A 24,513-nucleotide genomic window follows, 5' to 3' on the forward strand; every position below is an offset into this window, starting at 1 on the left:
ATTCGCATATATACCCCCCCCCACCCCCCACCCCCTTAATTTTGATCTTTCTTGGTCGCATATAGCTCTTCTAAATATATTCATTTGAGCACAGTTTGGAGAAAAAAAATCATAATAGAAATAATTTTTCCGAAAATGTTAGATATCCTTAAGGCTTAGTTTTGATTTCATAATAAATAATGTACATCATAGAGAAACGGTGCACTGGCTTAAATGTCAGAACTTTTCCCCTAGTCTCATGTGAATGTGAAATATAATGAAATATCTGTAATAAAAACAATACTTCTGTTATTGCATATATTATATTGGGCCCTGCCTATTATTGCAATTGCGATTGTGCCAACAAAATATTTGTATTATTTGTATTACGATTTGAATGAACTTATTATGAATGAAATAATTTAAATAATAAATTCTGTAATGCACATTAGACACAAAAAATATAACATGATCGAAACACTCCCCCGCAACCTTCTATCCGTGGCTTTTTGAACGAATTTGATATTTTACTTGCACATTTCAGACGTTTTCTCGGCGGTATTTCGTCAGATATTTCGGACTACCTCTAAACCCCACCCCCGAAAAAAAGGACGTAAAAAAAAGAGCCCGGAAAATATGGTTCGATTTTGATTTTAGCGTCTTGAAAATAACATCCGATATTATTCGGAGGATCTATTTCATCGTGGCGAAATCTTGTGTCAGTTGTGAAAGCTTTTAAGTTATAATTGCTCAATCATAACCATTGAAAAATTAATAAATATTGTTTCCCATTTTACAAAGTAATTGGACTTTGAGTTATATCTATTTAAAGTGATGACGACAATATCTCAGCGAACGGAATTTACGACAGAACCTGCTCACCCCCTCACCGACTTTATTGAAACAGTCCTCTCGTGATATACTGGCCTTATGTCAGATCGATCTACTGTAGCCACCAAGTATGTAGTAGTTTTAAGAGGTTGGGGGAATTTAAAGTTGGGAAATTGCAATATTAAAGATTTTAAATAGATGTATTTTTAATAAGCAAAACTGAAAAATGACCGCTATCTTACTGCATAATTGATATACTGATAACGTGCACGTAGTCCACTAGTCGGTGCATCATGCATAAAATGAAGTGTGATATGACATAGTTTTAAGTAATTTGTAATTGCAGCTGGATTTTCTGAAGGAAAAGTATGGCGGCAAATTCAGTAGATGGGCGAAACGTGCAAGTGGATGTCCGAGAGCTCTTCAACTTATTAGAGTCAAATCAGCTGAAGACTGTGGATGAAATCACAGAGGAAATTCAGCAGCATCTTAGTGCTGGTGGGTGCATTCACCAGCTCTTTTATAATCTATGAACTGTGTAATGTCTGGCAGAATTATGAAAGAAGTTGTCGGTCTGGCTGTGTTCAAGTAACTAACTTAATAGATTGACAAATAAAAGGATTAACTATACACTGTTAATGAGATTCCCTTGCATAAATTTCATAAAAATGATATTTGAAATTCAGCATTCAGGGTTATTTTCACCCTTCTACATCTTCGATTGGTTTCACTCCATCTTTAATTTGCCCAGACACAGTTGTGTTGAAAAGAAACAATATGAAATATTTTAATTCACCCAGTGTTTAATTTGCCATTGACAACAAGGGCAAAAGGGGTAAAAATAAAACGGGGGCAAATATTTTCCCGTGTACAGTACCTAGTACTAGTAGTTAAATTATTTATACCTAGTTGGGTGTCTTTAAAAAAAACTTTGACCATCCCCGACAAAATTCATGGGTACTGGGCAGCTGTATCCACTGTTGTTTCAAACATTAGGGATATATCATATTATATTTATTTTCATAACGTCGTCTTAAGATTGTAGATAATTATGCTGTGAAATTCCTGTCAATAAATGAATGATAAATGTTTTTGGCAGTTAAGGAAGCTTGGCTGATCAACAGTCTGGTGGACTACTTCTACATAGCCCAGACCGATCGTGTGATTGACATCCTTACCTCTGTCAGGGAGCCACATGACAAGGTGTGCAAAATCAACCAAGCAATTTCATTCTTTTAACATGTAGCAAAGAGAACCAGACACATTGCTTTTATAAGAAATAATTTCTTTCATTTTACTTCGTTATTGCTAATGATGCAGAGTTGTCTTTGGTAGAATTTTAAAAAATCATTTTCTTTCTACAAGTATAAAATGTGCAGATTAATATTTCCTTGCCACATTTCTAAGATTTGATTCAATCATGCCTTGAATATTTCAGCATTTGGTTGAAAAATTAGCCGAGGGGATAAAGAACGACAAGCACCAGTTGTTGGCAATGAAACTTCTTCTCCATGTTGTGTGCAAACAACCTATGTGGGTCCATAAACTGATCAAACCACCAATATTTCCAGCCCTGATCAAATGTTTGAAGGTCAGGAGACTTGCACTTATCATCAAAATATTTCACAATAGGATAATGACAATAGCAAAATTGATAAATTGATAGCATTTTATGAGTGATTTTGATTTCATACCCATCTTTCTTTTATTTTGCTGTGATTTTACATGTATATAAATGTGACGGTCAGACTGGATTGAAAACTGGTACCAGATAGTTCAGTTGCTTGAGCACCTGACTAAAAATTTAGGGGGCATGAGTTTAAATCCTGTTCTGGTCTGACATTATTTCTCCCATCGCATTACCGGTACATATGTATTCATATTGGATTTTAGTTAGATATATTTTGAGATACCACCTGAAAGGCAAGATTTAAGGGTGTGTTCAAAACAAGAAACTTTGATAAAGTTGTAAACTGTAGAGCTTTATAAAATTACCCCCTTATTTTAGAAATTTAGAAATATGTATTTAAAACCTTACTTTACTGGTTTAAAGATGGAAAAATTTGTCAGTTTGAGAAAAAAGCCTTCACCGATTTGGTTGGATGTTGCAAGTAAAATAAACCTCTAGTTTAAGATATTACATTACATGTATTTGTTTACAGACAGACACTGACATTCCGCTTCTGATGACGGGCGTCATGGTCATCACCATCCTACTTCCTGCCATCCCGTCTCTCGTTGGAAAATACCTCCCTGATATTTTTGACATTTTTGGTCATCTGGTTAGCTTCAATATCAGGAAGCCAAGTAAGTTTCATTAATTTGGCAGTTTAAAGCACTATATTCATTCAAGCCCTGTATTTTGGTATGTTTGTACTTGATGGATATGGATATTTTACTCCTGGCTTTTGGTGCAGACAAATTGCACCATGGGAATGATTTACAATTACCTAATTAGCTTTTATACTGTGCAATTGTTCATTCTTGTAACGAACTGTCTGAATCTTTGAAATCTGAATTCTTAAGCACTGGAAATGATATTGCTGTATTAACAATACATATTACATGTATGTATCACCTATGCATGGGTTGTTTTGTTTGTTTTTTAAATAATTTGATGTATTACAATAGGTTCTCCCAAAGAGGGTAAATATGGTGTGTATGGTTTTCATAATAGCATGTTTCCATTGGGTATATGGAAAGCTTTCTTGAATAACATTCCTTTATTTCAAATTTACATGTGCATCCTTTGTTGGTACCGGTAATTACAAGAAATGAATTGGGATCCGTTAATATAAAGTTTGTTTTGAATGAAGGATACAGCAATTTTATAAACATAGTGAAATTTTTTGAAGTTCCTGGCAGCAGTCTTAGAGCTATTTTATCAATAATATAGAGTTTTGGTATGATGCAAATACATGTAATTATTTATGTTATGCATGAAAACCGTGTAGAATTGATAATGTCCTCAATGAAATCTAATTTCTGTTTCACAACTACCTAAAGTTCATGGTCTTGTTAAATTTGCTCTTGCGGTTTCTTATTATAACATATATTATTGTGTTGCATCATACATGTTGTAATTTTCTTGTAGAAGCGTTGTGTTGTAAAAAATGTAGTAATAGAATTCAATTAATATTATTAAAACTATATTAGAATTTAAATAAAATTGTAGATTTGGGGAATAAATGAGAGTTTGTGGCTTGTGTTTATGCATAACAAATGAAGAGCCGTCAGCCAACCATATTTGTATGATGATAATTCACTCTGTGTTAGATGAACTTGAATACTGGTATATTGAAGTTTTATTTATTATAATAAACAAAGAATGTATCTATGGGTGGGTGGGGGTAGAATCAATGAAAGGATTCACTGTGTATGGCCTTCTAGTTGCCTGCTTCTCACTGCTCTGTGTGTGTGTGTGTGTTCATCTGTGTGTAACTGGTAGTGTAGAATCAACAGATGTGCTAAAAGTAGGTCAGCAGATTTACTGGTACCTGTATATGCTTTATATGCAATAAACCTTCAGCTGAATAGTAAAAGACAATAAATATCCAACCTCATCTTGTGATACATGTATTGTTTTGATTTGAAAATGTTTTTGTTTACTGCTTGTTTCAGTTAAGATAAGCACAACTTATTAACTAAGTTTTAGTTAATGATTCTGTTGTTTGTCTGTATGTCAATTACGTGAATTGGAATGTGAATTTTGTTATTGATTATGTTGATTGATTGATTTTTGTATTTTTATAATATATGGTAATCATGTTTACAAATAAGTAAGATACCCATAATCCGGATCTTTTACAAGTGGCATAGATACATGTACTTGTAGTTGGAAGTTTGTAGAAATATTGTCTATTTTTAATGATGATGATGATGATGATGACAGATTTATGAAATAACAATCTGTATTATACATGTACATGTATATGAAGTATAATATTTGGAATTTAAATTTTGTGAGGTATGATTGCTACAACTACTATATATTGTAATATTGCAATTCAAATTCAAATTCAAATTCAAATTCAACCACTATTTGAACAGATTATTAAATTAGATTGTCATGGAAAAAAGTAAAAGTTTGCATCATGGATTAAATGTTGCAAGACCAGTGTTGGGTAGTTGAAATTATCAGAACTTGTGATGGCTTAACTTTCCTGGATTTCATGGCTTCAGTCATACAGCATAAAACATGGCACTAGTTGACTTTCGAATGTGGTTGTAAAGTCAGATTTACACTTTAATAAGTATCAAAATTACAAGTTAGTCTCTTCAAGATAATGGCCAATATCTGGCTTTCTTGAGATTCTAGATATATATATATGACTGGTTTTTTTTTTACAGGCAATGCCCCGGACATTTTCCTTTTACATCTACAAGTGGCTCTGTATGGTCTGTTTCATCGCCTCTATGGAATGTTCCCCTACACCTTCCTTACTTACCTCAGGCATCACTACTCCAAAAAAGATAATGCGGCAGCTTACGAAGAATCCATTAAAGTATGTTAATTTTAATCCTAGGGTGCCTGTTACATAAATTTTAAGGTACACACTGGACTTTATTAGCATTCTGTGACATTTAACCACTGTGTGCCACAGATAAGCTATAAATGACTGCACCTATATCTGTTTCACATGTATTTCTTTTTGTCTTCCAGCCAATGCTTGAGAGGGTAAGGCTTCATCCCCATCTCATCAGTGAAACAAGAGAGAAGGAAATGGATGGTAAAAGGTAATAGCAAGTAGTCATTTGACTCTACAGCTTTTGATACACCTGTCTGTTTTCTGGGTTTGTTATATGGTATGATTTTTTGTTTTGTAGGTGGAAGTCTCTTGAGGACCATGACGTGATTGTTCTATGTGCTAAAATGTCCATTGACCAGATAGAAGGGACTTGGGAGGAGATGTCTTGTCCAGTCGTCTCTTCCTCCTACAGGTCTATCATGTCGGTGGAGGGAGGGCGGAAAACATCCACCAGTGGTATGTCTGGAGTTCTCAAGAATCTTGCTTACCATTTATTATAATCCTTTCTATAACTGTCCTGATCAAGGATTATCGATAAACATGTATCTGAAGTTTATGGTTTGAAATATTCTGAAATAGTCCTATAAATGGAAATCTTGTAAATTTGTTATGTTACTTGACAGGGCATCATTTTCAGATCACTACAGAGAAACATACAGATTTTAAAAACAGTGTTTTGTTTCTCTGTAATGATGACTACTAAGATAATCTGTATATTATTTAAATCAAATATCCTGATTGTGTGGTTCCCTAGATCCTTGATAATACATATTTATTAAGTACTTGTTGTAGTGTCCATTTGTTTTGTAGATGGGAAGAAATCAAGAAGCTCAATCTCCTCACCCCCACAGCTGAGCCCCCCAGTTATCTCCCAGGACCTGATCTCCTACTGGAGCCCCTCCCTGTCTGTAGGTCTGTCCACCCCTCCCTCCTCCCAGAGAACCACCCCCGCCACCAGTGTATTAGAGAACAGCCTTGCCAGCCTACATCAAGCCATACCAGGTACAAGGTTTATCTAGAGCAATTATATTTTCTGTTATATGTAATTCTGAAAACTCGAATGACAAGTGAATTTATTTGGTATAATGTAAATATTCCTGTATTAATTTGAAAGGAACCAGTGCTAACACCTCCACAACTGCTACTCCAAGAGCCACGCCCCCTATCACTTCAGAGGACGACAAGGTACTGCAGTCTTCAAATCTATATGTTAAGTATTTCATTAATGATTTTGATGGCTTACATTACTTAACTGTATAGGAGAGCTGATATTTTACTCACTTGTAGAACAAAGGGAGACTGAAAACTTACAGAGAAATGCATGTCAAGAAGCTGAGTCTGTCCAATAAATCCCTCCCAGGGTCAGCTGATGGTAAATCAGGCTCCTCCAGTGTCCCTCCCTCACCCCTGAGGGCAGAGTTTACTACAGAGCCCCCAAGAGGAATCTTTAAATCACTCCCTGTGAAGCAGGCCGCCAGAGAGTTGCAGTTTGATCCGGGATCAAGAAGGAGAAGTCTGGGCACGCCTGATCTGTCGTCTGAGAACTTCCATGACAGCTCCCTGACAGGGGAGGGGTCGTTGAGGGACGTGGAGGGGGAGAAGTCGCAGGTAGACCTCATGGAGTCATATTCTAGAGATGCCATAATCAAGATTCAGACTGCTGAAGAGGGTAAGAAATTTTAAATCATAGGGAATTTCATCATGCTAATTCCAGAATGGCAGACAAAATCTTTGGAGTTATCACCATGAGCTTGAATTGTATTAGGAAATACTTTTGATTTTGACAATGTATTTAAAGATAAAAGCAAACTTTTCTTACACCTTTTATTGATGAAAAATATTTGTGTTATATTGCAGTAGATACAGAGGATCAAGAAGTTTCAGACATCACTAAGAATCCAGTTCCTCCCCAGTTCCAGACTGCAGAGTCTGTTGCTAAGTTCATGAGGAGTGTAAACCGTATCAGATTCAACAGTATGTCAAATGAAGTAGAGTCCTTTCTTGCCCAGGAAAAATTTTGTAGCAAGAGAAATTCCAGGTCTTGTCCTAACTTGGATAAAATGGCTGTTGCTGAGGAAGAAGCAGAAGATCAGATGTCGCGATCAGTCTCGACCACGTTTAAACAGTCATCAGTGGTCAACTTGCCAAAGGTCGGTGGCATTAAAGACTCAGAACGAACTTCTACCCCTAACACCGAGGCTGATACCACCAAGGCCACCAATGTGACCATAAACCTGACATCCAATGTAGTCAACAACATCGCGTGCCAGAAAGTGGATGCTGGGAGCGGTGAGAGGGAGAGGGACATAATCAGCCTGTTAAGGTCAGTCCTGGTCCCAACCAAAGTGGCTGTGTGTCAGAGGTGCAGTGCTCAGTGTTTAACCAATGAATCTCCAAACAAGTCAGGTAAGATTATCTATGAAAACATTATGGTCCTTTACTAGTGATTAAATGTTCTTAGTATTTACAGTTTATTCATTTATTGTATGTTTTTTGTAATTCAAGAACTGCCAATCCCGGTGTTTGAGACTTTTTCACCCCCAGAGCTACTAGACAGGCACCTACAGATGGGTGGAGAAATTCATGCCAAACAGCTCAGCAAGATTCCCCTCACAAACCAGGACTCCATCAACTGGACACACTTTGGAGGTAGAATGGGAAATCGTGAGCAAACAGCTAACCTGAATTTTCATTGTTTGGACAGAATTAAATAATAGGGAAGATTTTCATTGACTGATTCACTGTAGGCATGCCACCAGCTGATGAAGTGAACATTTTGCGAGGTCAGATTTTCATGATGAAGAACCAGATTCTCTATGAACGGAACAAGAGAGAACTTCATGCCAAGCGGAATCGACGTCTGCTCCGAAAGATCACTACAGCAAATGCATTAGAGGAACAAACCAAAGCTCAGGTGAAACTTTTAAACCAATTTTTTACTGGATGCAATTTTTTTAAATCCATGGTCGGTGTTTTTGTACGAAGTTTGAATCTCTCGAATCAGAATCAAATTAACAATGATGTTCAGTGTATATGACACGGCTTTGCTTCTGTCATTATAAACTGTATATTTTCAATCAATGTATATAGCTGCCAGCAGATCTGTTAGATTTATTCCTCAGCGAAACCTAATGAACAACAGGAAACATTTGTAGAATCATAGTGAATTGTTAAAATAAAATTCATGTTATTTTCTTGACATTCATTATTCCAATGAACTGACTTGAAATGAAAAAGATCATTAACGACAAAATCATGGTTGTTTATATTTCATCCTAAGGATTTTTCTTTTTTCAGGCTGAGCAGATTCAACTGATGAACACAGAGATCCAGAACCTGACGCTGTCAATGAAGATTCTACAGGAGGAAAACCGGCGGCTGAGGCAGACCAATGAAAGCAACGAGTACGAGACGCAGGTCAAACTCAGGTAGGAGGTTATACTGGGGCAGTACGAGACAAAGGTCAATTCAGGTAGGAGGTTATAATTAGACAGTACGAGACGCAGATCAAACTCAGATAGGAGGTTATACTGGGGCAGTACGAGACAAAGGTCAATTCAGGTAGGAGGTTATAATTAGACAGTACGAGACACAGGTCAAACTCAGGTAGGAGGTTTTTCTGGGGCAGTACGAGACAAAGGTCAAACTCGGGAAGGTGTTTATACTGGTACGGTAGCTGTTTGACTTAAAAGTAATTCTGTACAAACAGCAGCAAGCACCTGTTAAATGTTGGGTTTTATATTACCTGCAAATGTGTTTGATATACTGGTAATGTACATGTAAGTCATTTTAAAATATGAGCCGTTCTAAAAAAAGCCAGTTGCACTTGGTGGATTGGGGAATTGTATAAGTACAATGTACATTACATGTACATTTATCTCCTTGCTTAACCTCTTTATTAATGTTGGTTTACTTACTAGTCTGATTAAAATGCTTTTGGTCAGAACTGTTTAGTGTCATTCACATTTACAGGAAATAAGTATTAAAATGTAATTGAGGATTACCATATTTACATTATTAACATATTTTAGGTCCTGCCTAAATGAGCTCGATGAACTGCGATCAGCCAAGACAGAGATGAACACACTCTTAATTAGACAGAGGGAGGATCAGGATGCCCTCAAAGCTGTAAGTCCATCTCAGGTGGTTCTGAAATGCCAACAGATTAACATGTTTTACTACATGTACGTGTATACCAGTGTTAGCCGAGTGAAGTGACATAGTCACCATGAAGTAGCTCAACTTTTATAATAAACTTTTGGGGGGAGATTCATGGAGGAATTTAGATCTTTATGCTTTGTCATTTTGTTCAATAATTATCTGACATTATTTTACATGTAAATAAGCCATGTAGTTTGGTCAAATTTCTAGTCACCAATTTTAGGTATATTCACTACTGTTAGTATTCAGTGAATTCCTGTGTGTGTGGTCATAATGCATGTACACATTTCTTTGAATTTGCTGTAGCCTTTATGTTACAATTTTCTTTTGTCTGTCATTTGATTTCATTTTGACTGTATGCCAACATGGTGATGTCAATAAACCATTGAATTGAATTGAATTAAATTTAATCTTTGTAGAAGCTTCAGAACAAAGAGGCCGAGTTGTTTAAGGAGCAGAGAATAAACCAACATCTCAAAGAACAGGTCCAGATGACACAGAGGCTGAAGGAACAGGTAAAAAATTCACCTGGATTTACTGTAGATTCCTTTTTTTACGCGAGATCTTCATTATGCGTTTCTATCAATTTGCATCAAATCGCTAGAATATAAAATCGTGAACACCAAATTTTTATCATAATTCCTAATAGTTTACATCTGTACGAAAAAGTAAATCGAGATTTTAAAATCTGCAAGATGTGCTTCTCGCAATGTTACGCGGATATTAATTCCTTGCATTTAATTAGGAATTCACAGTACCCTCAATGTTGAGCAAATTCAAAAGTTCTTACAGCCACTTACCATAGATTCCCCTCATTCATCAGAAACCTACTGTCAATCTTTTTGTACAATTAAGGCACAAAGGTGCAGTGTATGTTAATAATGGTCTTATATTTAAAAAAAAAATGGATTTAAATATACCTCCTCATTTGCTAGTGTTTGAACTGTGTAAGAATTGGAACTGGTTTATGTTGACCTTGACCTTTGATCTGTGATCCAGGTTCTGCAGCTTCACAAGGAGCTTCTATTGATGGGAGAACTTCAGGGTAAATACGAAACCAAGCTCCACGTCATCCGCAACAGCCATCATTCCAAGCCAGAGCAAGAGAATATGATTGCCACCCTGAGGGCAGAGAACAAAGGTAACCCTTTTGCCCTATAGTATATATGACATGTATCTTAAGGAATTTAATCAATATTAATCACATGCTACACTGTATGTAAATGACTGCTAATGAACTTAATCAATTCAACAGATAATTAAATGTACATTGAATAAAGAACAAATATTGAATATTATGCTTATTTTATGCACATGGAATTTTAGCACTAAAAGAAAAGATGAAGACAAATACATTGAATCTGGATGGATTTGGGAAGAAACTTCAGGACATGGAGGAACACTTACAGAATAAGGTAGTAAACCAGATGATCATATCTATTCTACACCTGTCTGTAATTTATGTACCTGTACTTTACTCAGAGTTAAATTACATTTGCAGCAATTGACTATTGAAGAGTTACAAAGGCAACTTCATTATGCCAAAGTCTGCCATGAGGATGAAATCAAAGTATGTAAACATAAACTATATTTAGTTTAGTAAGATTTCTCAAGGATAAAACTATGCTATAATTGATTTGAATATGATGAAGGGGACCTTGCATTTAACAATTGAGCATTTGTTCATATAGACATTTGTTACTATGTGTAAGCCTTCGGGTACTTGGTTAAGTATGACTATTAATTTTGTAGGCCGTGGAGGACAAGTACAACAGTGTGTGCAGCATCAACCAGAGACTGGAGGCTCACGTCATGTCCCTGTACGGACAGATCGACCAGATGGAGCGGCCAAGACAGGCCAAAGGTAAAACAGCACGGTCACGTTATACATGTAATGGGCTTCACTTTACACATGTTATATACATCAGAGGGGTCCTGTAACACATGTAATAAATCGGAGGGATTTTGTAACACAAGTATTGTAGTATATCAGAGGGATCATTTAATGAAGTACATCAGAGGGATCATGTAATACATTTAATGTAGTACATCAAAGGGATCATGTAACACATAATGTATTACATCAGAGGGATCATGTAACACATATAATATAGTACATCAGAGGGATCATGTAACACATTTAATGTAGTACATGTAACTTAATAACTCGGAGGGGTCACATCAGAGGGATCATGTAACACATATACTGTAGTACATCAGAAGGATCATGTAAAACATACAATGTAGTACATCAGAGGGATCATGTAGTACAAGTAATGTAGTACATCAGAGGGATCATGTAACACATATAATGTAGTACATCAGAGGAATCATGTAACACATTTAATGTAATACATGTAACTTAATAACTCAGAGGAGCCACATGAAAAAACATAATGTAGTACATCAGAGGGGTAATGTTACACATGTAAAGTAATAATTCAGTTGGTTCACATAACACATGAAATGTAGTGCATCAGAGGGGTAATGTAACACATGTTATGTAATCCTTAAGTGCGGCCACATAATGCATGTAATGTAGTACATCAGAAAGGTCACTAAACACATGAAATTTGTACACCAGAGGGGTCATGTAGTACATGTTATGCAATATTAAAGGATTCACACAACACATGTAATTTTGTATATTATAGGGGGTTATGAATCATATGTAATATAATCAATCAGAAGGGTCTCGCAACACTTAATGTAACACATGAATGTAGTACATAGGAGGAGTCATGTCACACATGTAGTATAGTACATCAGAGAGGTCACATGATATATGTAATGTATTATAGCAGAGGGGTTATGTAACACATATAATGTAATACATCAGAGGGGTCATGTAATACACATAATGTAATACATCAGAGGGTCATTTTGTACATGTAATGTTTTCTGTAAGATGGGTAATGTTATACATGTAATTTATGGTATACCATCAGAGATGTCATAGAATACCGTAATGTGGTCTGTCGGAGGTACCACAAAAACATGTGATGTCATTTTTTGTAATGTGTTTAACAGAGTTTTATGTTGCACATGTTATGTGGTGACTTTAAGGAGTCATATTGTCCTTTATTGGTGTTATCTCACAACTCTTAAAGCAGACCAAAGTTACACAAAAAAAATCCTAAAAGGTCTTGTTTTAATATTATTTGATATAAAGATGATTTTAGATGGAGATATTAAAGATGTGATGCTAAATCTAATTTTGTGTCACAGACATAATTGTATTCCATGATCATGTTACTTTTCAAAAGTTTGAAATGTATGTTGAATTTGAGGCATTAGTATGACAACTTTGTTTCTCTTAGCAGAATAATGCATATCAGGGGTGTGTAAGTTTTCATGGCATGAAACAAGAACTGAAAAATCTGCTTTATTTCATCCTCTTTTCTTTTTTCAAATTCTACAATATTTTTTTTATTATCAAAAGCATGCAATTTTCAGCAAGTTCATGTATGCACATAGAATTGGATAGTGAAAATACTCCTTGTATGAACAAGGACAGGACTTTGTCTTTAAGATCCCTGGTATTGGAACACGGTACATAAAGCTTATATTGTTTATAAGATGGAGAATAATGAGCATTCCCTGACTGTATAATAATTTATATGGCCTACATAAGCTTAATCAGATCTTACTAAAAGATAAATGCACACCTGCATTGTGATCCTCCTACCTTTACCTGTCTACCTGCCTTCTGCATGCTCTTCTACATACAGTAGATGAACCAGACAATTTGAAATTGTGGCACTTCATGAATTCAGCTCTCAATTTTTTGCATTTTGAAACCAAATTTTATTAAATACCAGGCATTAATTTTTCTTATTGTCATGCCTTTAGGAAAACTAATTAAACATGTTTTGCTATTAAAAAGTATGAGATTCTGGCAAGGTTTATGACAAAAATATATTGTAATATTCAATTTTCTTTATAAATACATAATGTATAATGTATGTTTAAGTTATTTATGATTATAAAAGAATGTAACTGAATGAATTTTAACTGCAGCATCCAAACGCCTGCCTTCACCTGAATCAAAAGACAATGGTGCCAGAGAGAGGACAGGGTCATTTCCCAGAATGCCTCCCAATACTAAGCCACCTCTGACCAAGATGAGCAGTGTCCCTATAGGGTGTGGGCTAGCGGGATCTACTCCCACCACAGGAAAGACGGAGCCTGAACCATCTTTATCTCATCAGAAGGAGAAAGGGAAGGTCAAATCGGACGTGACAAGAACGGTGACCAGTGGACGTGTGGTCGTGGATCAGTCAGAAGACACAGTCTCCATCTCCTCCGTAGAATCTGGTGTGTCTGTGTCACGCCGGGGGAATACCCTTTACAGTGATGGAGAGGAACACTCTCAGTCCTCTAAAGACAGTGGCTATATCAAGTGACCAGTCTTCTACAGGTTGACAGGTTCTTATTAAAGGTGTTTTGGTTTAATTTAGCCAGTTGATATCTTCTGTATCATTATAAGTACCTGAGCCAGTATTAAATAAAAGAACCTTTTTCATCAAGGGCCATTTTAAACTAGGAGTAGATGAACTTTTGTTGATGTTATTTTACCATGTTGTCACTTCTTAGCATTCAGATATTAACCAGGATATGCATCTCAAATGTGAATACACATAACTGAGTGGTATATTTGTAATGTGTTAATGTATGGATATATAGTTTTGCTTGGTGTTTGGCAAACTGGCATTTAAAAAAAATATTTTTTTTAAATTGCATTATTAACTTATTGATTTATTTTGAATGTTATAAATTGTACCCGTTAAGAAGAAAGACTCCATTTATAATAAATGGATATATAAGATACCGGTACTATATGTAGCTTAGATGGAGTTTAATTTAATTCTGAGCTATAATAATCTAGTCAGCTGGAATTGTTGTCTTTTCAAGCCACGCATGAAATTTGTCGGACTGTATGTACTTGATGTGTGTAATTTAATAAATGCATTTATAAATATGTATGCTGGGTTTTAGTTTTTTAGCTCACCTGAGCTATTCTGATCACATTTTGTCTGTCGTCCGTCTGTCCTTAAACTTTTCACATTTTCAACATCTTCTCAAGAACTACTTGGCCAATTTCAACCAAACTTGGCACAAATCATCCTTAGGCAAAGGGGATTCAAAGTTGTGAAAATTAAGGGCCACACCCGTTTTCAAGGGGAGATAATTAGAAATTAATGAAAAATTTCGAGAAATTTTCAAAAATCTTCTTCTCAAGAACCAGAAAGCCAGGAAAACTGAAACTTGTGTGGAAGCATCCTCAGGTAGTGTGGATTCAAAGTTGTGAAATTCATGACCCCCGGGGGTAGGGTGGGGCCACAATGGGGGGGTCGAAGTTTTACATAGGAATATATAGAGTAAATCTTTAAAAATCTTCTTCTCAGAAACTAAACAGCCAGGAAAGCTGAAACTTGTGTGGAAGCATCCTCAGGTAGTGTAGATTCAAAGTTGTGAAAATCATGACCCCCGGGGGTAGGGTGGGGCCACAATGGGGGGTCGAAGTTTTACATAGGAATTTATAGAGTAAATCTTTAAAAATCTTCTTCTCAGAAACTAAACAGCCAGGAAAGCTGAAACTTGTGTGGAAGCATCCTCAGGTAGTGTAGATTCAAAGTTGTGAAATCATGACCCCCGGGGGTAGGGTGGGCCCACAATGGGGGGGTCGAAGTTTTACATAGGAATATATAGAGTAAATCTTTAAAAATCTTCTTCTCAGAAACTAAACAGCCAGGAAAGCTGAAACTTGTGTGGAAGCATCCTCAGGTAGTGTAGATTCAAAGTTGTGAAAATCATGACCCCTGGTGGTAGGGTGGGGCCACAATGGGGGGGGGGGTCGAAGTTTTACATAGGAAAATATAGAGTAAATCTTTAAAAATCATCTTCTCAAAAACTAATCAGCCAGGAAAGCTGAAACTTGTGTGGAAGCATCCTCAGGTAGTGTAGATTCAAAGTTGTGAATCATGATCCCTGGGGGTAGGGTGAGGCCACATTGGGGGGGGGGGGGTGTTAAAATTTTACATAGAAATATATAGAGTAAATCTTTAAAAATCTTCTTCTCAGAAACTATTCAGCCAGAAAAGTTGAAACTTTTGTGGAAGCATCCTCAGGCAGTGTAGATTCAAAGTTGTGAAAATCATGATCCCTGGGGGTAGGGTGGGGCACAATGGGGGGGGGGGGGGTTGAAGTTTTACATAGGAATTTATAGAGTAAATATTTAAAAATCTTCTTCTCAGAAACTAAACAGCCAGGAAAGCTGAAACTTGTGTGGAAGTATCCTCAGGTAGTGTAGATTCAAAGTTGTGAAAATCATGATCCCTGGGGGTAGGGTGAGGCCACATTGGGGGGGGGGGTGTTAAAGTTTTACATAGGAATGTATAGAGCAAATCTTTAAAAATCTTCTTCTTAGAAACGGATCAGCAAGATGATTCTTTATAATTGTTAAGACTTTGGCTCCAGGACAATTTTTCGGCCTCACAAGAAGGTTCAGAGTTTGATGCAGCTAAATATCCCATATATAAACAATTGAAAAGGATCTTTTTGAAAACTGCAATACTCAACATGTGATATGACTATAAAATTGAGGCAGGCAGCTATTTCTTCATTAAAATCTTTTTGTATTTCTGTATTGAGTTATTGCCCTTGATTTATTGATTCTTGATTATTTTAATTAATGCATCCACTGTTAACCAATTATTGTGATGATTATTTTTATACAATAATAAATATTCAATGTATATAAGTTGTTCTGCATAAGTAGTTTTGGGTTAGGCCGGAGTAGTTTGTTTATTTTTGATTTCCAATTTTTAGATACTATGATTTATTTTAGGCCGGCACATATATAGGGACAGTGTCTCTTGCAATACCATGTGCAACTGTATGGGGTCAAACTTGAACAGATACGGATAGACTGAGTGTGTGGACACCCCTGCTCTATCTAATCTTTGTGTTTTCTAACCTATGATACAGAGTGTGCGCTCATTCCTGCCCTGTATAGCATTGATACAAGTGTGTGGTCATTCTTGCTTGTGGTGGTTGTGGCGGAACACTAGTAAATGGTCATCTCTGCTGGTGTTCTGGCCTTTCTAGCGCAAGTGTGCGGCACTCCCTGCTTGCGTTGTGTTGAGCTGTTGGCGCAAGTGTGCGGTCATTCCTGCTTGCGTTAACGATAGTACCTGTTGAGTTGCGTAGGTGTGCGGACATCCCTGCCTGTGTAACGTTGAGTCCCTATACATGTGCAGGAGCGGTAACTAAAGTCTGCTCTTGTAAATATTGGCAGCAATCAGGTCTATCCGAGTTCCAAGGGGGAAAAATGGATTTTATTTATACAGGATCTACATGTATTATTGTACATTGTCCAGGTTGTTTGTATTATGACTCCATTAAGCTGACTTTATCATACCTATTGTTCCTCAGGTGAGCGATGTGGCCCATGGGCCTCTTGTTTCTAAATGTGTTGTCTTTATTTCAATCTCCCAAACACGTGCTTCTGTAAACGAAATATTCCCATTATTAGGGCCCTGCTCTGTTGGCGACCTACAGTGATCATGTCTGCCAAGATCACTTGTTCACAACATATCTTCTCTTCCCTTTGCCCAATCTGGGTCATGCTTCACCCACATAGTGCCTTTAGGTAAAGGGTGCACTGTGACCTTGAACAAAGTTTCTAGGTCAAAGGTTAAGGTGGTAGAAGAATCGTGAAAAATCCTTGTCCAGATCATTATATTCCCTCCCTCGGGTCCATTCTGGCTCATACTTCAACCACAGAGTGCCTTTGGTCATATGGTGTGCAAATGACGTTGAGGTCTAGGTTGTATCAGACCACACAAAAAATCTATGTTGAGAGCATATATACCCATACTCTCCTCTTAGCCCGATTTTGTTCATACTTCAAATAAACTAGCTGAGCTATTTGATAAAGGTTGTGAACCAAGTTTCAAAGTAAAAAAATGTCATAGCAGATCTTTATAAAATCCAGTTGACAACCATAAATTACTTCCCAGTGGCTTTATCTTGCTAGGATTAAACAACGAGGGATGTACAATGAACATGCATTAAATTCTAAACGGCAAGGGAAAAATGTTTTTGCTATCCGTTAAGGTCAAAGCAAAACCTGATGAAATACATTTCATTCAAATGTTAGCTATATAAGCAGGGCCTTTTGAGATGGTCACCTCTCATTGATGTCTAGTTTTTATATGCAAATGACCAACTCACAATCAAAGATTATATGTAATTTTATCAAGTTCTTTTGCAGTTGTTTGTGATTATAACTATCTGTGATCAGAGGTTATTTGCTCCTTACATAAATGTATGTCACATGTGTATAGCACTAGGTTTACTTTAGGACATAAGCAAAACCTTGTAAATTAGATGTAGTCAGATAGTCCAGGAGGTAGTTTACAGTTTTCCAAGGAATGTGACAATTTTAGAGCATATGGTACATCTTAATTCTAATAAGGTTTTTCTGTGAGTCTGAGCTGTTGATAGCACTTTTAAGAGCTTGAAAAAACTGGGGGTCTGAAAAATGCTTCGATGCCCAAGTTGATTATAGGGCAAGGGAAACCATACGTGGGCTTGAGCAATAAAAAAAAATACTGAAAGGGATACAAAGTAACATACATACAAAGCATACAAAGCCCTACCAGTACTACAGCAGAAGCTTGTCAGACTTTGTGGTAAAAAAAATTGCAGTTATCCTGATTTAGCTTAAACCAGAAAAAAGCTGTCAATGTGACAGCAAACCTGGTTTTCTTTTGTGTGAACAGTATCCATAATCCATTTGTCAACCCTGAATTGATAAACACAACCTATCCAGAGAAACAGGGTACCTGTGCTCTATATGCAATATTTTATCCAGATATGATTAAGTACAACAGTTGGTATTTTTTTTCTTCATAAATTATCAAAATCTAGTAAGTAATATGCACATTTCTGGTATATGTACATTGATCTGCAAAACAACAACTTCCTATCTTGAAAACTGTAGGAGTTATCCATACAATAGGAGTACCCTTTTGGCATCCTGCCCACATTTTCACCATTTCAATAACCGAATTTTCCTTTTGAAAACACATTTAAAAACACTGCTCCAAAATATTGGCAAACCGTTGATATCGTAAAGGATAACAAGAAATGTTTAAATTAAGAACAAATTTACACAATCTTGCTTACTAGATAATCTTCATAAACATATTTTAAATGTTTTACGAGCCTTGATTGCGTTAAGAAATATTTACGAAAGTAAGAATTTCTAGATAACAACTTTTAATTAATCACATTTGTGTAATTATGGGGTGTATTATTCCATAACGAGAGAGCAAATTCTGTCAGCATGAAGAATTAAAAACCAAATAAAGTATTGAATTAAATAAAAAGCCTTTATTTACAATACAATCACTTTATCTTTTCAAATTTTGGTGTTTTCTCTTTCTTCTTTAAGTTTTTCCTTTCTCTCTTCTTGCTTAGCTTGTGAGTATTTCTTAATAATGTTATATGGAAGTAGCTCTGGGTTTAGGATTTTGAATGGAACGTCTGTCTTTTCCTCTTCCTCTGTTTTGTTCAGCAAGGATCTGTAATATTCCATATCGTAACCTCTAAAGGTCAGAGGCCCTTCCATGAACCCTAGGAAGAAACAGTTTCAAAATTATTTGCAATTAACTTCTTTTAAAAGTTAACATTAAAGCACCATTGATGCATAATATGGACAAGTTTTTTTAGTCTTTCCTATCTGGCACTGTTTGAAGGTGTAGCTTATTATAACATTGAACACTAGGAATAAACCATTCTGTTCATGTGGATTTAGTAAAATTTGTCATTTTAAGGGTATGTAATTAAGAGACCATGGTTAACCAATAAAAACTTATGTTATTCTGTTTCACTGAGTGAAATTTGGAGCTCAATCTAGATTAATAAGATCACAATGGTCAGAGATTGACCAAATTAACCTTGAATATTGCATCAAATCACAGTTTACCAACATGTTAATATTTCTGGTGTACATTTATAGAATCAAAATGATCCATTCCTAGTTTGATCATGTCACATATTACACATTTTAAATGTACATGTACATGTTTTGATGGATATTACTAGTCCTATCAAAATTCACTCCGTTATATTTCCTCAATGTCAAACTTTTCACTTTCTCACTTAAAATAAATTTTGGGAGATTTGTCACAACAGATTTCGTAATTGAAAAATTGAGAAAGTCCAAAATAAAATTGATCGCAACAGACTGGGTAATAAGATAGTTGAGACGAAAAATTCTTATCCACATTAACACCAAAAGTGTCCACAACATGATAAATAACAGCACAACTGCTCATCTTGCATACTAACCTTCCTCAATTGCCCTTTCTGTCGCTCGAACCAGGTTTCTCTGCTGTTTATTACAAACTCCAGTTTTCATGTTGTCAGCTACATGAACTGTGTTGGTATCTAGGAACTGCTTTAGAAGCTCAATGTGCTGTAAGCAGAAATGGGTACATGCACTTATAGAAATGTTAAATTTTTATCAAGTACACTTTTATTATCAATTGCTCTGTTGCCCTATTCCGCGTTTTAACCTTTACATATGATTTGTGCAATTTCATGGACCACAACACTTTGCATAAAAAGCAGGAGTAATTTCAAAATATTTGTACATATGCTACTACAATTTACTTTTAAAATATGAATAAACAAAATGAAGATATATGATTACCCTGTGGTCCACAACAAAGTAGATATCTCGGCATACTGGACAAGGGTTGTTGGTCAAGAAAACTCCTTTATGCTGCAAGAAATGAATGTCAAAAAAGTTTGATATCAATATAAAAGATGATGAAGAAAAACGAAAATAAAATTCTGGAACTCTCAGCAATCAAATAATCCAAATTTGTAAGAGATGTCATGGTTCGATCCCTGTAATAACCTGAACTTTGATCCAAGTTGTTCTTTATGGTTTTGGTTCTGTTCTTCTGGGTTGCTATTCGAGGTGACTTCATTAACTTTTATAACATTTACAAAACAAAACACATCTGGGACATTTACTTGGTAGATGGGTAGTTATAAAGTTGATATAGTGGAGGTATTAAAAATTGAAAAAAATCAGCCTTTCCTTTTTTACATCACTTAAGGTGGTATGGGACACCTCCTTACTGTGACGTACTTTCGATCGAAATAAACAATAAAATCAAGCATAATTTGATAAACTTCTTATTTCCGGAAATTATCATCGAACATCGTAGCATTTTTATTAATTTTAATCTTTTCAAAATTTTTCTTAACATTTTTTTGGGTAAAATTTTGCAAACTTTGAAAATTCTAAATCAGTTTAAGTATTTTGATTATAATGTACTTTAATCCACATTAATACTGGCAGGTGTCCCATACCACCTCTTGAAGAACTGAGCCATATATTTAAATTTATGCTGTTTCTCATTGTCTTACATCAAATTAAAGATATCCAAATCACATCATATATAATTTTATGTCAATTAACAAGCATTTTTTTTTTGGTTCGTTGGTCAGTCATATTTAAAAACCTATGTTGTCGAGAGGAGATGGGGAAGTGCTTGTTTTGGAAAAGACTTGCTACATGCCATCACCCAGGGTCAGAATAATTCTACCTTATTGTTCATGAAATGTCGTACTCATTACAGCCCCGAGTGTCTAGTCATTTGATAAATACATGCATCTATACACATGTTCTACTATTTGAATCTATTTTTGACAAAAGTAGATTTTTTTATCTTCATTATTTTCAATAAATGTTCTATGCAGTATTGTAGGGGCGTGATATTTACTTTAAATGTTTGCAGTATTCTAGCCATTTGTAGGGGTATGATACTTACTTTACAAGAATAGCGGGGCTTTGGCATGATGTTTCCTCTGTAGTTCCTCCTGTATCTCATCCAAACTTTGTCTGTGCCATAAGCTTTCCTGTATGCTATAAGAAAAATGAGAAACAAATAAATCCCTTTATTGGTTCTTGCATTCTGAAGATGAGGCCAGCAGAGAGACAGAAAGGTGAAAAAACAGTTTTCACATGCCTGCACTAGAGAAATACTCCATGCTCTGCTCTAGCGTGACATTAGGTGTTTTCTTCCTCTTATATTCAATTCCTCCATAGACACTTGGCAATTCATCTGATTTCTTTTCATCTTCTTCATCTTGCCTCCATTTTAGTCTCATAGATCTATTGCATGATACCCCTAGCTACAAATAAAACACTTCATTACACCAAGGCTGACAGTGCAATATATACAATAAAATATGTTCAAATCCAGTGACAAACTAAATCTATTCAGCAAATGTCTTGTACTCTATGGATGATAATGTGGTTATTCTTTACACATATTAAGTCGTTCATAGAATTATTTATTCAATACTTTGTTGAACTTCTTTTTTTATTGAAATATGGAACAATAATATTTCTTCTAATCATTGTTTGGTTTTGCATTAAAGTTTTTTCTAAATAAACAAAGTTTTATATATACTTTTTTTTGAAATGATAGTTTAATTCTTATATCTGTTAACATCATTGCTGGTACAAGCTTCCGTAGTTTTCATCGTCTTCCAAAGATCCAAAATAAACACAATTTCTGCATTCATTTTCAAATTTCTCTTGCATGGTCAAGTTGAGTCAACTCATTGAACACAAACTCTATATTATGTGGTTTTTAGGCAGTAAAAGCAAACTGTCAATGGAAAATTCACAATCAATGCAAGACAGCTCATGATTTCCAAGAATTCAAAACCGTCTTATATTCGTTTGCAGCAGTGAATGACTCAAGTTTAAGGCCATGAAGATCAGTTGTATAAAGTACTTAACTTTAGTACCACATTGCATTTCTCATGCAAGTATTTTTATTTATAAGTGGGATTTTTCTCATTTATTTTGCACACATCGAGAAAATTCCGAATTTGCAGGAGTTTCTTTTTTTTTTTTTTACTGAAAAGAGGAATAGTTCCCGTTTAGCGTAATCATTCCTCAACAGGTTGGGTACAGTTACCCTATTGAGGAATGTTTACGCTAAACAGGAACTATTCCCCGTTTAAGTAATTAAAAAACTCCCGCAAATGCAGAATTTTCTCGATGTATGCCAAATAAATCAAAATCCCACTTAAAATCGCATGAGAAATGCAATATGGTGCAAAAGTACTTTATACAACTGACCTTCGTGGCCTAAAACTTTAGTCCTCTACTGCTGCAAACGAATATAAGACAATTTTGAAGACTTGGAAATTGTGGGTATTTTTGCCTTGATCGTGAATTTTCCATTAATAGTTTACTTTCTCTGCCTAAAAATCCCAAAGTTTCAGAGTTTGTGTTCAATCACTTGACACAACTTGACCATGCAAAAGAAATTTACAAATAAATGCAAAAATTGTTGTTTATTTGGGATTAAATATTTTGATCTCGGGAAGACCATGAAAACTACAGAAGCTTGTACTAGCAATGATTTGAACACATATCGTAAAGTTGAACTATCATTTTATAAAAAGTGATATAAAACTATGTTTATTTAAAAAGCTTCAATCTAAAACCAAACAATGATTATAAGAAATTATTGTTCCATATTTAAAAAAATATGAACAAAATATTGAAAGAATAATTCTATGTGCGACTTAACATGTGTACAGAATAAGGTGGCATGGGAGTTTTTTTTATACATTTCATTGTAGCCAGCGGAACTCTGTAACTAGTCTAGAGTTTCCTCAGTTCCCATTCATCACAAATACCTTTAATTCACTCTTTATAAGGCCAATTACCAATTTCTGAAGAAAATAAATAGTCAAAACCTGTAAAATTTTCTACATTCTGGTTTTCATGAGATTTTGACCCTTTCATATTTTGCTAATTTTTCATGATTTTTCAGATTTTTAGACCTCCCACAGCCAATTCCCTGCAAAGGGCTGACCTTCCGTTTCGTGTGCATGTTGCACCATCACATGTCAGAAACTTCCCGGTGTATAGTTTACAATGTCCCATCCACCTACTTTTCGTGTAATTTACCCTCCAATCTGTAACTTGCAAAGTCACTGTGTAAAGTCAACACAACAGTCATAGCCGCAGATTTTGCATTTTACTTCTGATTCTCATGTACCTAACATATGGGGCCTACATATTGAATAAGAGACATCCCTCTAACTAATGATAATCATTAAAAATCATTTCATGAATTTTAGCATCACTCATTTTCATAAGCCTTCAAGTACTGCAATTCTCAATTTTACAAAAATATTGACGGGTACTTTATCCGAAACTGTCCCTTGCTACCTAACCAAATTATGATCCATAGAGGCTACCGTAAGAAATTTGATAAATAGATTTTGTTTGTTACTGAATTTCAATGAAACGCAGCTGTGAATATGAGAGTTTGAAGCATACACATAGTAAGTGGGTCCTTGTTGATAATAACATGTAAAAATATTCTTGCACTTATTGTTCAGGTTAAAGAAAACAAGACGTGAGTGTAAAAACAGGTCAAAATTCCGCATTTGCTGGAATGTTTTTATTACTGAAACGGGGAATAGTTCCCGTTTAGCGTAAACATTCCTCAATATGATAAATGTGCCCAACCTGCTCAGTGTTCAATAGGGTATTGTGTCCAACCTGTTATGGTCAGATGGCTATGGGTATGGCTACTGTGCCAAAATCAATCTAGTAACACATGCTCCCGTCATTGTAAAGACCATAATAAATACTTTGCTCAAATACACTTACCAATTTAGCATCCAGTGACAACAACTGAGAGCACGCTTTCTGAAAAACCTTCAACATGTTTTACTTTCACTTTGACATTGTCATCTCGATCTTGAGAACGCTTAGACGAGTCAACTCTGAAGAAGGGGAAGTTATATGTATTTTACCCATTCTTATTGAATAGAACCATCCGTTGTGGAAAAGTGTTGCTGAATGCAAAATAAGAGTATTCACAAAATATCTTTTTATCATTTTTCAATTTGAGTATTTATCACAAGAATGCTAAAAGCATTGAAGATT

The 24,513-nt window shown here is 35.5% G+C and overlaps 2 protein-coding genes across 11 annotated transcripts; one reads left to right on the forward strand and one right to left on the reverse strand.

Annotated features, from left to right (window-relative positions):
• The first annotated feature begins 663 nt into the window (after nucleotides 1-663).
• Nucleotides 664-14,483, forward strand: LOC105327465 (hamartin). Of its 10 annotated transcripts, none has more exons than XM_020066905.3 (24): nucleotides 664-697; nucleotides 812-938; nucleotides 1,157-1,308; nucleotides 1,910-2,013; nucleotides 2,249-2,401; nucleotides 2,973-3,117; nucleotides 3,442-3,465; nucleotides 5,161-5,315; nucleotides 5,474-5,547; nucleotides 5,638-5,795; nucleotides 6,150-6,341; nucleotides 6,454-6,524; nucleotides 6,627-7,008; nucleotides 7,197-7,745; nucleotides 7,845-8,003; nucleotides 8,087-8,253; nucleotides 8,637-8,767; nucleotides 9,371-9,467; nucleotides 9,920-10,015; nucleotides 10,500-10,641; nucleotides 10,827-10,915; nucleotides 11,002-11,070; nucleotides 11,253-11,364; nucleotides 13,521-14,483. In XM_020066905.3, the coding sequence occupies exons 3-24, from the start codon at nucleotides 1,179-1,181 to the stop codon at nucleotides 13,904-13,906; spliced, it is 3,585 nt and encodes a 1,194-aa protein (XP_019922464.3). In that variant the 5' UTR covers nucleotides 664-697; nucleotides 812-938; nucleotides 1,157-1,178; the 3' UTR covers nucleotides 13,907-14,483. The 10 variants fall into 10 exon arrangements, with proteins under 10 accessions (XP_019922464.3, XP_019922468.3, XP_019922470.3 ...); XM_020066909.3 differs by adding an exon at nucleotides 12,821-12,844 and having other exon boundaries at nucleotides 674-938; nucleotides 13,521-13,662; XM_020066911.3 differs by adding an exon at nucleotides 12,824-12,844 and having other exon boundaries at nucleotides 674-938; nucleotides 13,521-13,662.
• Nucleotides 14,484-18,882: 4,399 nt separating this feature from the next.
• LOC105327466 (uncharacterized) lies at nucleotides 18,883-24,378 on the reverse strand. Its single transcript, XM_011427964.4, has 6 exons — nucleotides 24,235-24,378; nucleotides 21,557-21,722; nucleotides 21,359-21,453; nucleotides 20,227-20,298; nucleotides 19,863-19,989; nucleotides 18,883-19,145 (listed from the first exon to the last, which is right to left on the reverse strand). The coding sequence occupies exons 1-6, from the start codon at nucleotides 24,289-24,291 to the stop codon at nucleotides 18,931-18,933; spliced, it is 732 nt and encodes a 243-aa protein (XP_011426266.3). The 5' UTR covers nucleotides 24,292-24,378; the 3' UTR covers nucleotides 18,883-18,930.
• Between the last annotated feature and the right edge of the window lie 135 nt (nucleotides 24,379-24,513).

This window comes from Magallana gigas, chromosome 2, assembly GCF_963853765.1.
Source record: "Magallana gigas chromosome 2, xbMagGiga1.1, whole genome shotgun sequence".
NCBI classification, from domain to species: Eukaryota; Metazoa; Mollusca; class Bivalvia; order Ostreida; family Ostreidae; genus Magallana; species Magallana gigas.

Bases quoted from the DNA above. Each gene is read 5' to 3' on its own strand.
- LOC105327465 (XM_020066905.3), top strand. From the start codon at position 1,179: ATGGCGGCAAATTCAGTAGATGGGCGAAACGTGCAAGTGGATGTCCGA. The intron at 5,796-6,149 runs GTATGTCTGGAG...TTTGTTTTGTAG, and splicing joins GCGGAAAACATCCACCAGTG to ATGGGAAGAAATCAAGAAGC. The intron at 10,642-10,826 runs GTAACCCTTTTG...ATGGAATTTTAG, and splicing joins CCTGAGGGCAGAGAACAAAG to CACTAAAAGAAAAGATGAAG.
- LOC105327466 (XM_011427964.4), bottom strand. From the start codon at position 24,291: ATGTTGAAGGTTTTTCAGAAAGCGTGCTCTCAGTTGTTGTCACTGGAT. The intron at 21,454-21,556 runs GCATGTGAAAAC...TTTTTCTTATAG, and splicing joins GGAGTATTTCTCTAGTGCAG to CATACAGGAAAGCTTATGGC. The intron at 19,146-19,862 runs GTTAGTATGCAA...GTTTCTTCCTAG, and splicing joins AGAAAGGGCAATTGAGGAAG to GGTTCATGGAAGGGCCTCTG.